The sequence below is a fragment of the Dromiciops gliroides genome, chromosome 2, assembly GCF_019393635.1.
Source record: "Dromiciops gliroides isolate mDroGli1 chromosome 2, mDroGli1.pri, whole genome shotgun sequence".
NCBI lineage: Eukaryota > Metazoa > Chordata > Mammalia > Microbiotheria > Microbiotheriidae > Dromiciops > Dromiciops gliroides.
The window spans coordinates 151,931,149-151,944,584 of record NC_057862.1 but is presented as its reverse complement, the minus strand read 5'-3'; the positions used below and the strand labels follow the sequence as shown (position 1 = coordinate 151,944,584).

General features: G+C 35.9%; 1 protein-coding gene across 4 annotated transcripts in view; it reads right to left on the bottom strand.

Annotated features, from left to right (window-relative positions):
* MAP2K5 (mitogen-activated protein kinase kinase 5) overlaps window positions 1-13,436 on the bottom strand; it is a 292,452-nt gene that overhangs the window by 218,316 nt on the left and 60,700 nt on the right. For all 4 annotated transcript variants that reach the window (XM_043988207.1, XM_043988206.1, XM_043988208.1 and 1 more), the window contains one exon: window positions 9,536-9,600. In XM_043988207.1, the coding sequence (XP_043844142.1) occupies window positions 9,536-9,600 (65 nt within the window). The remainder of the gene's footprint in view (window positions 1-9,535; window positions 9,601-13,436) is intronic.

Below are 13,436 nucleotides of genomic sequence, written 5' to 3'. Positions count from 1 at the left end.
AAATGTTTGTATTATGTTTAAAAACAAGATAAATAGGGATGGAAACGGGGAAGCGGGGGGCAGAAGGAAGACTAACATCATTTATAAAGATATGTTAACCAGAAAACAGTAACAGAACCAGCAAAGATTATGTAAAGAAAAGCATCGAGGCAGCTAGGTAGCGCAGTGGATAGAGCACTGGCTCTGGAGTCAGGAGTACCTGAATTCAAATTCGGCCTCAGACACTTACCACTTACTAGCTGTGTGACCCTGGGCAAGTCATTTAACCTCAATTGCCTCACTAAAAAAAAAAAAAGAAAAAGAAAAAAGAAAAGGATCACCGCATGATATCAACAAAAAGACAAAGACTGACCTACATGCTCAAGTGAACAGTCAAAACTGTGTGGCTTAGTAACCAGAAGTAACATTTCTGACATCTGGATCAATAAGATACATATGTGCAGATATGTATGTATATACACACACAACTTTAAAAATTCCATGGAGAATGCAGAAACAATTATTCACTGTACCCAATTTAGTCTCTGAATACACAGAGTAAAGGATAGCAGGTTCATATGTAATTTAAAAGGACTTTAAAAAAATTTTTGCAGGGCAATGAGGGTTAAGTGACTTGCCCAGGGTCACACAGCTATTTAAGTGTCAAGTATCCGAGACCAGATTTGAACTTAGGTCCTCCTGAATCCAGTACCAGAGCTTTAACCACTGCGTTCTAGCTGCCGCTGGTTCATATGTAATTTAATGAGTCGTGATGACAATCGAAATTGCTATAATAGTGTATTATTGTAATAGGAGAGATGAGTCCTACTGAAATGTCAGAGGGCATGTAGTCCTGGACTTACACAAAGGTTGTACCTCATAAGTTTGCAAAATTGTTTGTTTGGAATTCACAATGCATTTTCTAATATAAAACCATGCTATCAATGGTGGTTATGTCCCAAGGCTGTTTCCAAGCACTCTGTTTAATGTAAAATATAACCAGCTATGTGTTGTGGGAGGAAGAAATAAAGAAAGTTTCCCTTCTGAAGCAGGTCCAGGACTAGCCCTAGGCAAAATTTTGGTCAAGTTTTTCTTTTGTACCCTCATATTTCCCTTTCTGAATCTTTCATCAATATGCTAGTGTACCTCTCACTTAGTGTCTGAGTGCTGCCCTAAGCCTACTACTGTAACACATCACCCAGGCACTGGCTACTTCCCTAAATGCCCCCGTTCTGGCAAAACTATTTACATTCTTAATCAAAACCATTATTTCCTAAGTATTAGAGGTCTAAGTTAATTGTTAGGAGGAAATTGGTCTAATTGAACTAAATCGTTACTAATAGTTTTTTAACCGTCCAAGGGGTAAAATTTCAGGCAATATGAGAAAAATATTGAAAAATCCCAGAAATGTAGAGGAAGACATTTTGAAGAATGATGACTCATGATATATAAAAGTCAACCCTGCCAAGGAGTTTTCACCCTGATTCAGTTCTCTTATGCTAGCCCCATTTTCTTAACTTCTCTTCTTTCACTTCTGCCTAACAGGATATCAAAATGTCCCAAGTTTTTTTTTCACAATAGCTCCCCTAGTAACATGGACTCTAGTGATAAGGATTCTAACAACAGTATAAGAAGAGGACAAGGTAAAGGCATTAAAAATACGTGTGTATGTATTCTTTTTAATTTAGGAACTTCTGTGACAATTCACCAAAATACGTGGATAATACATTTACTTAATAATGCATACGTTCTTATAAATGCAGACACAATTTGATCAATTTAAATTTACCTCTCAACTGTAGTCAGACTTTTTTTCCTACTACTTTGCTGTCAGCACTTGGGTAAAGTCACTCCACAGTACTGTGCCTCAGTTTCCTCATTTATCAAGGCCTGTTCTACTTACCCTACAATGTTGTTTTGAGTATAAAGTGAAATAATAGATGCTGGCACACTTTGAAAACTTAAAGGACAATAAAATTCTTATGTTACAATAAAGCTACAAAGACATAGAATTGTAATAATTCTGAGTAGCTCTTTTAGCTTGGGAAGGAAGAGTACTGAAACAGTTTAGATAGGCTTTGAAGAGAGCAGGTAAAACTTTCATTTATCCTATCTAATTCCTTGCCAAAGACAGTGAGTAAGGCAGTAAAATACTCTACACTCCAGGAGCCACCTAGAGAAAAAAAAAAGCAAACTGAGAGGCACATTTCAAAGGCAATAGTCCATTTATACAGGTATATGTAAAAATACCTCAGTATCATATGTCTAAATATCCCACTTCAAAATTTATCCCAAATAACATTATTGTTACTAATATAAAGTTCCATTATATATCATTTAGTTGACATGACAAGTGGGAAAATATATTTTCTTCTTAGTTTTTAGATAACTTTTTTGAAAATTTAATTATGGTTTAATCAGGGCTTTATGTTTATTGACTAAGTTTATTGTTACATTTTCCTGCTACAATAAGCAGACATAATAGAATCAGTATGTTTAAAAACCTTACACAATACATATTTTCCAAATACGCTAAGCTTGTTAAAATGCTATATTGATTGTGCCCTTAAGCAAGTTCTAATTTTGTCTGAACATTTTTCATTTCATTATTTGATTTCACAAAACAAAAAACTATGAACTTTGCTTTTGGCAATAAAGCATATGATCTCTTAAATTTTTTCAAAATACAAGAATGGCTGTGATATAGTTTGAAAAAAGAGGAGATAGCATAGTATGAAGTTGTTTTATAAAAGACCTCACTAAAAACTAATGTTAAATACATTCATGCACCTAGGGCAGCTGGGTGGTACTGTGGATAGAGCACTGGGCTTGGAGTCAAGAAGCCCTGAGTTCAAATCCAGCCTCGGGCACCTACTTAGGCAAGTCACTTAACTTTGTCTGCCTCAGTTCCTCATCTGTAAAATGAGCTGGAGAAGGAAATGACAACCACTCTAGTATCTTTACCAAGAAATCACAAAAAGGGGTCACAAAGAATTGGACACTACTGAAATGACAAAACAACAACATACTCATGTATATTATGCATGTTTTAGATCAATACTGATACCTCTCCCAATTTTAATGTCCTTGCAACTTAGATTCTGAGGTAGAAGGTATATATTCTCCCACAAACTGACCTTAAACATTTCACATGGTAGCAATTTCACAAAACTGTGGCTCCTCTCAGATCAAAGTAATCAATGATAAAGCTAAAAAAAAAACACGTAGCAAGAAGGTACATACAGTAAATGCCTTTTAGACTTTCTATTGTATTATTTTTCAAAAAAGCAATTTAAGTAAATACCCTAGATCCCATAGTGTACAAATATATTCCTCTGCTATGTGCCAACCAAGAGCCTACAACTTCCCAACATATCAACTACTGTAAAAGAGCTGAGAAAAATTAGAAAGTCTGTAATATATCTAGAATTGCATCATATACACTAGTATAACCATGTAATTAATCTGTGAATTCAAACTACAAACCAATTCTGGGTTTACTTCTTTTATCCACAATACTATATTAAAATAAAATAGTCCAAAAAACCTCAAGAAAAATGTTTAAAAAGAAATAAAATCACAGAATTGTAGAGTAAAAAGGAAACTTAGAGGTCATTCAAGCTAACTTCCAATTAAATAAAGAATTGTTTCTACAGAGAGACATCTATCTAGATTTTGCTTAAGGTAAAAGGGAGCTCATTACATTCCAGTGTAGACTATTCTACAAGACCACCATTTATTGCATGCCTATTATGTGCAAGGCACAATGAAAGTTTTCCAAGCCATATCTTGTCTTTTTAACTTCTACAAATTTATTGTAGTCCAGGCTTCTAGGATATAAAACTAAAACCAAACATTTCTCTCATCCTTTTACATGAAAGCCCTTCAATTATTTGAAGGCAGCTGATAGGGTTTTCCTGGTCTTTTAAAAAAACTTTTAAACTGTTTTTCATAGCTCAATTTTATCCTCCGATGTGACCTTTGTTCTCCCAAATCCTTTGTTCTTTGTAGCATTTAATGCTACTTACCACATATTGCATTGTTTAACTGTTATTCAGGTTCATGTGTTAGAACATAAGCTCTTGAGGGCAGAGAATACATTTTAAACATCTCTTTAGGGGGCGGCTAGGTGGCGCAGTGGATAAAGCACTGGCCCTGGATTCTGGGGTGCCTGAGTTCAAATCTGGGCTCGGACACTTGATACTTAAGTAGCTGTGTGACCCTGGGCAAGTCACTTAACCCCTGTTGCCCCGCAAAAAAACAAAACAAAACAAAACAAAAAGACCATCTCTTTATCTTTATCCCATGCCAGTACACATTATAAATTCTTCTGCACAATAAATATCAGAGGGAGAAGAATGAAGGATACAATTTCCTGAGCCTTCATTAATATGATTGTCCTCCTCTACACACATTTAAATGAGTCAATGTTCATCTTAGTGTGATACTTAGAATTAGACAATAAACCATAAATGTGGTCTGTCCAGTGCTGAATACAATGGAGCAAGTAATTTCTATGATCAAGACACTATGCCACTACACATTTACTAATGTCTCTGCATCATGTTAAGGTTTTTATGTTGGGGTTTGTTTTTTTACATCACCCTGTTGGCTCATAGTAAACCTACAAGCAATTAAAATCCACATTTTTTTATCACATGTACAGTATATACTTGGACCAAGTCTCCCCCAGCTTACATCTGTGAAAGTTTGCTTAACTTTACCCATTCACAACTACTTCTGCAGGAGCTTTTAATGTCTTTATTAATAAAAAGGTTTTAACTAAAAGAAAACATTAGTAAAAAGTTTTACCCTTCAAAAATCTTCTTTCTTAAAAAGAAATGTAGGTGGTAAAGCAAAGATTCAGCAAGTTCTCACTGGAAATATTGCTATAAAGTATTGATTTTTTACCAGACTCAATTGACTGAAAAGTTGTTTGTATAGCAATATTGGCCAAGCCAATATGCTGGAACAATTTTGTTACCCATAGTAATCAAGTGAATTTCTGAAGTATAATTATAATGCCATAAAACTAAATCCAACATACCCCTTCTCCAAGCAATAAAGCTATAGAGGCTATAAAACAAAGGGAGGGGAGAAGACTATATAAATGAGATTTTTAAAAATGAAATTTAGTGTCTTTCAAGAACACCACTACTCCCTTTCTCCTCCTTCCCTTAAGCCAAGGTTAGCATGAAAAGTGATCAATACTTCAATCTCAATAAACTATTTCAATAATAGTTAATTCAGGTGGAAACAGAGTCTGAAAATTTCTGTTCAGTGACCTGTGACATCCTGTCATGTTTGCTGAATGCAGATAATACATCATCGCCATAATGGATATGACTAAGTGTAAAGTTGTAGCAAAGTGGTGAGGCAGGGGGAGAGGGAGCAAAGGAGAGAAAGATGCATCCAATCACATGAACTCAGGTTCATTCCTTAGATTCTAATCAATACTACAGACATTGTCTTCTGAAACAAACCTCTAATTGTCAACACTGAGAGAAGGGAGAAAGTGAAACATACATAATTAATTTTATTTGACAAATGCTTATTGATTTTCTGAAAACATAAATATCTTCTTGTCATACGGTACTTTAATACAATTCAACCACATACAAGTATTTAATTTTGGATTCAGATGTGTTGTCTTGTTTGCTAGCTTAAAACATAAAGACCTTAAGCACAAGGAAAAGACTATTCATTTGAACAGAAGGTTAAAGTTAAAATAAACCAAATAGTTATCCTAGATCTGAGGTTAGTATTAAGGCTGAATATCATACCTTATTTGCAAGACACATTTTGGGCAAAAAAAAGGAGGGTGGGGGAATGGAGTGATGGTGTCCTGAGTCCTTATAGAGGCTTCTGAAGGGTGAGATCTTGAATGATCTCAGACCAAGTATGTTGGGGGATAAGAAATATAAGATCTTTCTTCATATCATGAAATGTTCAATATATATCACATAAAATAAAACAATAAGAAATTGAAGGGATGGAATTCTATTATCTGAAAATCATAACTTAATGATATATCCCTCCTCTATGACTGTTTATCATCACTGGCTCTAAGTTCGAATGAATTAACAACCTATCTTTAATCTTCAAGTTATTTGATATCCATTTTAGATAGCTGAAGAATTTTAAATTTTATTCAAGTGAACATTTCCTTCACTGATGCAGATAAGAACCTCTGTATAATTTCAGATGGTCTTCAAGAGTTATTGAGGTAGAAAAATTCATCATCCTGCATGACACTCATTGATGAGCCTCTCTTAACTCAGCAAGGCCAGTCCTTGTACAACTGATATGCCTTATTAGACTGTCTTTGTTATTACTGAAAAAATTACACTCTGAAAACAGAGATTTAGAATTTTTATTTAATTCAACTTAACAATACTTATTATGGACCTTTAGTTATAAACTTTTTAATCTATTGGGGAATCCTCAGCCCAGAGATCCAAAGATCCTCCTGGAAAACAATTCCTCCCACCTAGGTCCCTTTTGGGGTGGCACAGTGGATAGAGTGCTGGGCCTGGAGTCAGAAAGACTCATCTTCCTGAGTTCAAATCTGGCCTTGGTCATTTACTATTTGTGCAACCCTGGGCAAGTCACTTCATACTGTTTGCCTCAGTTTCTTCATCTGAAAAATGAGCTGGAAAAGAAAACAGCAAACCACTCCAATATCTGTGCCAAGGAAACCCCAAATGAAGTCATGAAGAGTGACTGAAATGACTGAATAACAACAACAGGTCCTCTTTTGCCAGTGGGTAAAGCCAAAAGATAAAAAGTTTAATTAGCATCAGCTGATGGGCAGTTGTCAGATGGCCAGTAACTGTAGAACAGAGAAAGATACACACAATATACATACATATGTATACATCTATACATACATACACACACACATATATATATACATACACACACACTCATAGCTTTATACATATATCTTACAGAACTTTAGAACAGAAGGCAAAAGGAGCCTATCAGGTGAAGCTGTTCGGTTACTTTCCTTATTCTAGAGGTAGAGCAACATAGAGAGGATGTCAGATGATTTGGGGGTTGAGGATGGAAGGGAGACCTTTCTTAACTTTGGAGTAGCTTGGTGTCACCGAAGATCTGGTCTGTTCTCTACCCAATATCAGACCTTTAGGGTGTTTCTCTGCAGTAAGACCATCTAGGTGAAGTAGGAGATCTCTAGTTAATCTTATCAGAATGTCTAGGTCAGACAGGAGGGCTGAGATAGTGCAGACCTCCAACTAAGATGGAATCATACTGAGAGTCTATATTTAATTACACAATCCTGCAGGCTACATTTCTTTGACCTCTAAGGCTACTATTTCTGGGGAGATATTTTCCCCAATCTCACAGCACACAGATTTTTGTCCATTTCCTCCATACAACTAGGAAGAGGGATCAAATACTAAAATAATATGGATGTTACTTTTAATGCATACAATTTTGAAGAACAGACTTCTGTCTCCATGCTAGAATATTAATTCATAATATAGCCTTTGATAAAAGTATAAGCATATTTTGAGAGTTATATATTACCATTTTGGTGAAATAGAACTTAAAGCTAGAAGAAGCAAGGTGTGAAGTTTAATAAAGAAACAATGCCGCTTTCTAGACTGCATTTGAAAATGGTAAAAGAATCATTAAGTACATTCAGGACTCAAAAGAGTTGATGGAAATATTCCCTATCATTTTGCTAGTGACCAAATTCTTATCTTGGCTATTTTTTTCTCCACCCTTCAAACACACTTTCATTGTCTAGGTTCCAAAAAATAATCAGAGGAACAAGATATAAGTACTCAATCATATCCTCAATTTATCCTTAAAAATTTCCCTCTCCCTTAGTTCCGGTTATTAGCATGAGGGCCCAAGGAAGGAGGACTATTGAGACTTTGATGATATGCATGTTCTTTTCTACCTCCACCAGGTTTCTTGCAAATAGACAATGAGACCACACTTATTGTTGTCTGAGGCCAGATTTGAACTCAGGAAGATGAGTCTTCCTGACTTCAGGCCCAGAACTCTATCTACTGTGTCACCTAGCTGCCCGGATACCACATTGAAGGATAGGAAATGGCTCCTAAAAATCTCTGTCCTTGACCACCAGTGGCATGAGAGAAACCAATTCAAGTCAAAGGTAATGACAAGGGGGAGAGGACAGAAATGAAGAAAAATCTCTTATGGAAAAATAGAGATGCCCCTGGAGGACAGTCAGAGAGAAACAGAACCATGGCCCTCAACCTCTTCAAAACCAGAAAGCATTTTTGTTCTACTATTTTAAAACATAAATTTTAATTAAAAATAATTCCAGAGGAACTTTGTTGTAAATATTTTGTTTTCCACAAAAAATCATTATTTTCCTCTTTTTCTAGAATACCACAATAGAAGTACTTTGCTTTTCCAACAGGTGTTGACAAACCCTGAACACAGACCATGCAGCTGGAGTCCAGACCTGTGACCCTCAAGAGAGCTCAGAGGACTGGACTCAGTAAAGACCTGTTTTCTCCAGAGAAACTCTTAGTTTGATCTGACCAAGGTGGGCACATCCCCTCTTGGTATCTGAGGACATGTCCCTTTTGCAGTAATGGTGCAATTTTCATCTGTATTCATGCTGTTAGTCAGAACTTAAGGATCTAAGAACATTATTAACCAATTAGAAAATAAATGGGTTATTTTACAACTTTGGAAATATATGTTACTATCCAAGTTAAAATGTCTAAGGTATAAACAAGATCATAATAGGATGCAGGGTTACTGTATATATGGTAAACAGCTCTCTGGAGGAAAGCTTTATTATTCCCTCAGGGCTTTCTTACAGAGTATGGATTTCTTAATTCCTAGTGGAATATTTTTCATACACCACTGAAGACTATTAAGTACCAGATATTACATTATGTAGTTTAAACTTTTCACTACTGCATGAGAAAGACTTCCCTGTTGAGAAAGCTACTCCTTTACTGTTACAATTTTTTAAATATTAAAATGAACACTCCTTCAGGGTATGAGCATAGCAACTGAAATTTGGGAGAACTTTACAACTTAACATATTCATCAATGTGTAGAAAATCTCTCAGGGGAGTAGAGTGAAGAGAGAAGGAAATACAACAGGAAGAAGGGCTTTTTAATAACTTTCTGAGTGTTGACACAGGGCAAAGCAATGGTATTTATAAGGTTTTGCTTCCACTGGGCATTGATGTAAACATTGGACTAACATAGGGTGCTCGCAAGTTTAAAAGGAATAATGGTATTAAAAAAAGAGTGAAGGAAAAATGCATTAAACTTCAGGCCAGTTAAAGGTGCACTTGCTAAAGGTGGCCTATTACTTGTTCACCCAGGAGAGTCTCAGACTCAGAAATATTAAAAAGGCAATATAAATGCACCATTTCACCATTGCTGAGAAAATAGATGCCTTGCAGAATTCTGGCGTCAAATATGAAAATAAAGTCTAAGAGCTGATGGTCATTTTAACATCTCTGTTACAGACAGCCTGAATCACCTTTGGTTAACCTGGATCCAGAAAGTTGAAACAAAATGGACTACTCACTTGTAGACTGTGCCTCCATTGCCATGACCAAGGGTGTCTCGATACCGTATGTCTTGTTCATTCATCTCCACAAGAAAGAAAGAAAAACAAAAGGGGTGTCATGCTGTGGATGGAAATGTCAAGGAAAAGCCACTCTGGGCCATAAACAACAAGCAGTCTGGGTCATTTCAAGTTCAGCTGCAAGAACGAGAAGATCAATACAACATTTGCTGTCCAATTTATAAAAGACGATACCAAGGGACAAAGTGATGGAAAGTTTAATGACAATTTGTTTGCCTGGGTCATTTCATTAAAGTTTGATAAAAGGTGTCAAAATGGAATGATATAACATAGCTCAAAAGGGTCAGGTCAGAGATACTGATAGGAAAAGGATCCCCAGTACTTCATGGAACCAAAGCCAAACAGCAATGAACACAGCCAAAGCCAAACTTGAAAAGAAAAACACATATACAAACCACAGATAATTCTGGCATCTTATAAATGATCTGTAAAGCAACCCATGTGGAATACTCAATAAGTTAATACACAACAAACTAATTGGATAACCTACAGTGATTTTCCAAAAGACAGCTATTGCTGTACTTTGCAAATGGTGAATCAGTATTAGTATTCAGCAATAACATGGGGCCATAATGCCAGGTAGAAGTCATACTATGCTGATGAAAAATGTCCAAGTAATGCATTTTTTTTTTTTTTTTAGTGAGGCAATTGGGGTTAAGTGACTTGCCCAGGGTCACACAGCTAGTAAGTGTTAAGTGTCTGAGGCCGGATTTGAACTCAGATACTCCTGACTCCAGGGCCGGTGCTCTATCCATTGCGCCGCCTAGCTGCCCCCCAAGTAATGCATTTTGAAATGCATATGTTGTCAGATATTACAGTGCATAAAGGAGAAAATGGGATAGAAACGTAAGACCAATAAGTCAAAGCCATTTTTGTTCATTCAATATACCACGAAAATATTCATTTGACTTTTCAACTCTTCTGGTTCTATGCAATCTTTTCTAACATAGATATTAACCAGATCTGTATGATGAGTAGAAGGTTCTTCATTTTAATGCTCACTAAATAATAATTAAGAGCAGTAAAGTACCCTTTAATAAACCATTACTATTCACATGTTTAAGACCAATCAGATTCTATTTGATGCTGTCAGCAAATTTCTACAAACTTGGTCCAGTCACTTAAAAATTCACTGCCAACTTTATCTATTCACTAAAGCAAATTCAATAAAAGTCCTGTTTCCCATACAGCTAGATCCAGGGAAAAGCCATAGTAAGCCCTGGGAAAAAAAAATCAATTTCCAGGGAATTGTACAGCCTTGCATGGGCAGAAAATGGATGGAGTTTTTAATTCAATATCAACTGGAAAAAAATAGTTTGCTTTCAGACCATTATAGTAATGCTTTAAATATTTTGCTCTCTTCTAAACTTCAACCAAATGAATAAAGCAGAGCTTCATTTATCGAGGGAAATCTTTTTCTTCTATACATTTCAGAGGTTGAAGCTTCAGAGAGCTGTGATAATTAGAAGTACAGTTCAGGTTACAGAAACAGCTTCTTTCCCAAGCCATTCTACAAACAATCCTAAAAAACATATTGACAGATTAATGTGTAGAGGCCAGTTCAACACCCAAATTAATTGTAGTACAAACTGATTGATGCTATTTACAATCAGCTAATTGCTGCAGTTAGTTCAGTGGAGAAAAAAGCCAGACAAAGCAGAGAAAGTGGCTAGTATTTTTCCTATTTGAGGAATTTCTGTGGTTTACCAACTTCACATTACTGATAAATATAGGGAAAAAAATGCATCACAAGACCTAGGTGAGACATGTGTTGGGAAAGAACATCAAGTTAAATTTTATTTGTTAGGTTTAACTGGGTAGAAGGCAAATCTGAATTTTAGAGCACTTTAAAGAAATTTTATTCTTATCTTTCAAGTATAGTAGCTTTTAAAAGTAGAATAATTTGAAGTAATCTATTAACTTCCTATAAAAAGTTCTGCTGAATCTCTTTAATGAAAAGATAAGAATTTGTAATTAACAGCATCTATTGGAAAGTCAGCAAAATCCTAAAATTTTTGTAAAAGGTTTCTTAAACTCTACTTGTGTAGTTTACTCTATTAATTTGCTTAGCAAACCCATATATAGAAGCACATGTTTAGAAAAGGTAAACTTCAACCTAGTTCATGTTAAAATACCATACATTTTTATTTAAAATTTTTCAAATAGGATAAATGGGCCACAATCCAAGGTTCAGGGAGATACTCCAGGGATAGGGAAATGGAGTCAGCATTAGCCTTCCCTATCCCTTTGCTCCCAGTTCAGTAACTTCATGATTAGCAACCCAATTTCTTTCCATTTCCAACATACAGCCAGGATAGCATAACATTTCAGGAAGCCAAAAGTATCCCCCTCAGGAAAAGGTCAGGAATCCTTGGCCTAGTGCATCATGACAAGCCAAGAAAAAAGTGAATAAATGTAACTAAAGTCCAGCATATGGCTTTAACACTGATGGGAGAGTGAGGTGAGGAATGAGTAGTACTCTTTCACCCTTTGGCTTCTCCCAAGCCCTGGCCCTTTCTCAGCTAATACCCGACCTGCAAAAATAAGGAGTGATATACTCTCAATACTTTCAAACTAACCTGGAGTTGTAAAGATCCAGTAAAAAGGAAACTATGGAGAAAGACTAGCTTTAGGTTGAAATCCCAAGTCTTCTCTGGGGCTCAGTCAAACAGAGAGGGGGTATACTGTATTAGATGTTCTCTTAGGTACCTTCCTAGCTCTCAATCTATGATCCTATAATCCTGTAAGAGAAAACCAACATAGAGGGAATGACCAGGAGTTAGAATGAGAACACTATGAATCTTATCTACAAAGAGTGAAAACCAAGGGGAAAATTTAGTATCTCAGAGACAACCTGAAAGATCTGCTTTAGAAAAGAGACAGAACTAAACAAGTTCTAAGAAACAGACATGAGGTAAAATGGAAACAGCAGAACTATTGGGTACTGGCTGAAAAATGGAGAGGTGGATTAGGGGAACAAAACAGACATCCAATACATAGTAAAAAAGGACTATAGTAACTTTGGGTTTGACAAATGTAAAGATTTAAGTTTTGGGGATAAGAATTCATTATTGGTGGGGCAGCTAGGTGGTGCAGTGGATAGAACATTGGCACTGGAGTCAGGAGGACCTCCATTCAAATCTAGCCTCAGACACTTGACACTTACTAGCTCTGTGACCTTGGGCAAGTCACTTAACCCCAACTGCCTCACAAAACAAAACAATACAAGAATTCATTATTGGGGCAGCTAGGTGGTACAGTGGATAAAGCACCAGTCCTGAACTCAGGAGGACCTGAGTTCAAATCCGACCTCAGACACTTGACACTTACTAGCTCTGTGACCTTGGGCAAGTCACTTAACCCTCACTGCTCTGCCAAAAAAAAAAAAAAAAGAATTCATTATTGTTAGGAAAGCTGGAAAGCAGTCTAACAGGAATTGGGCATAGACTAATATATTAAAGCATGTACCAAGATATGGTCAAAAAACATGACCTAGATATATAGGGAGATATAAGAAAATTAGAACATGGAACACATCACCTGTCAGACTCATGGATAGGAGAATAAAAATAAAGAAACAAGAGATTGAGCATTGTTGAGGTATAAAATGCATAATTTCGATTATTTTAAATTTTTTAAGTTCTTATATAAATAAAACCAATATAGCCAAGATTAGAAAGCAAACAGAAAATTGAGCAAAAAACTTTCATAGACAATCTCTCAGGGGTCTCATTTCTCAAACATATGGAAAACTTCGTCAAATTTATAAGAATATGAGTCACACCCCAACTGATTGTCAAAAGATATGAACAGGCAGTTTTTTTAATGAATAAATCAAGGC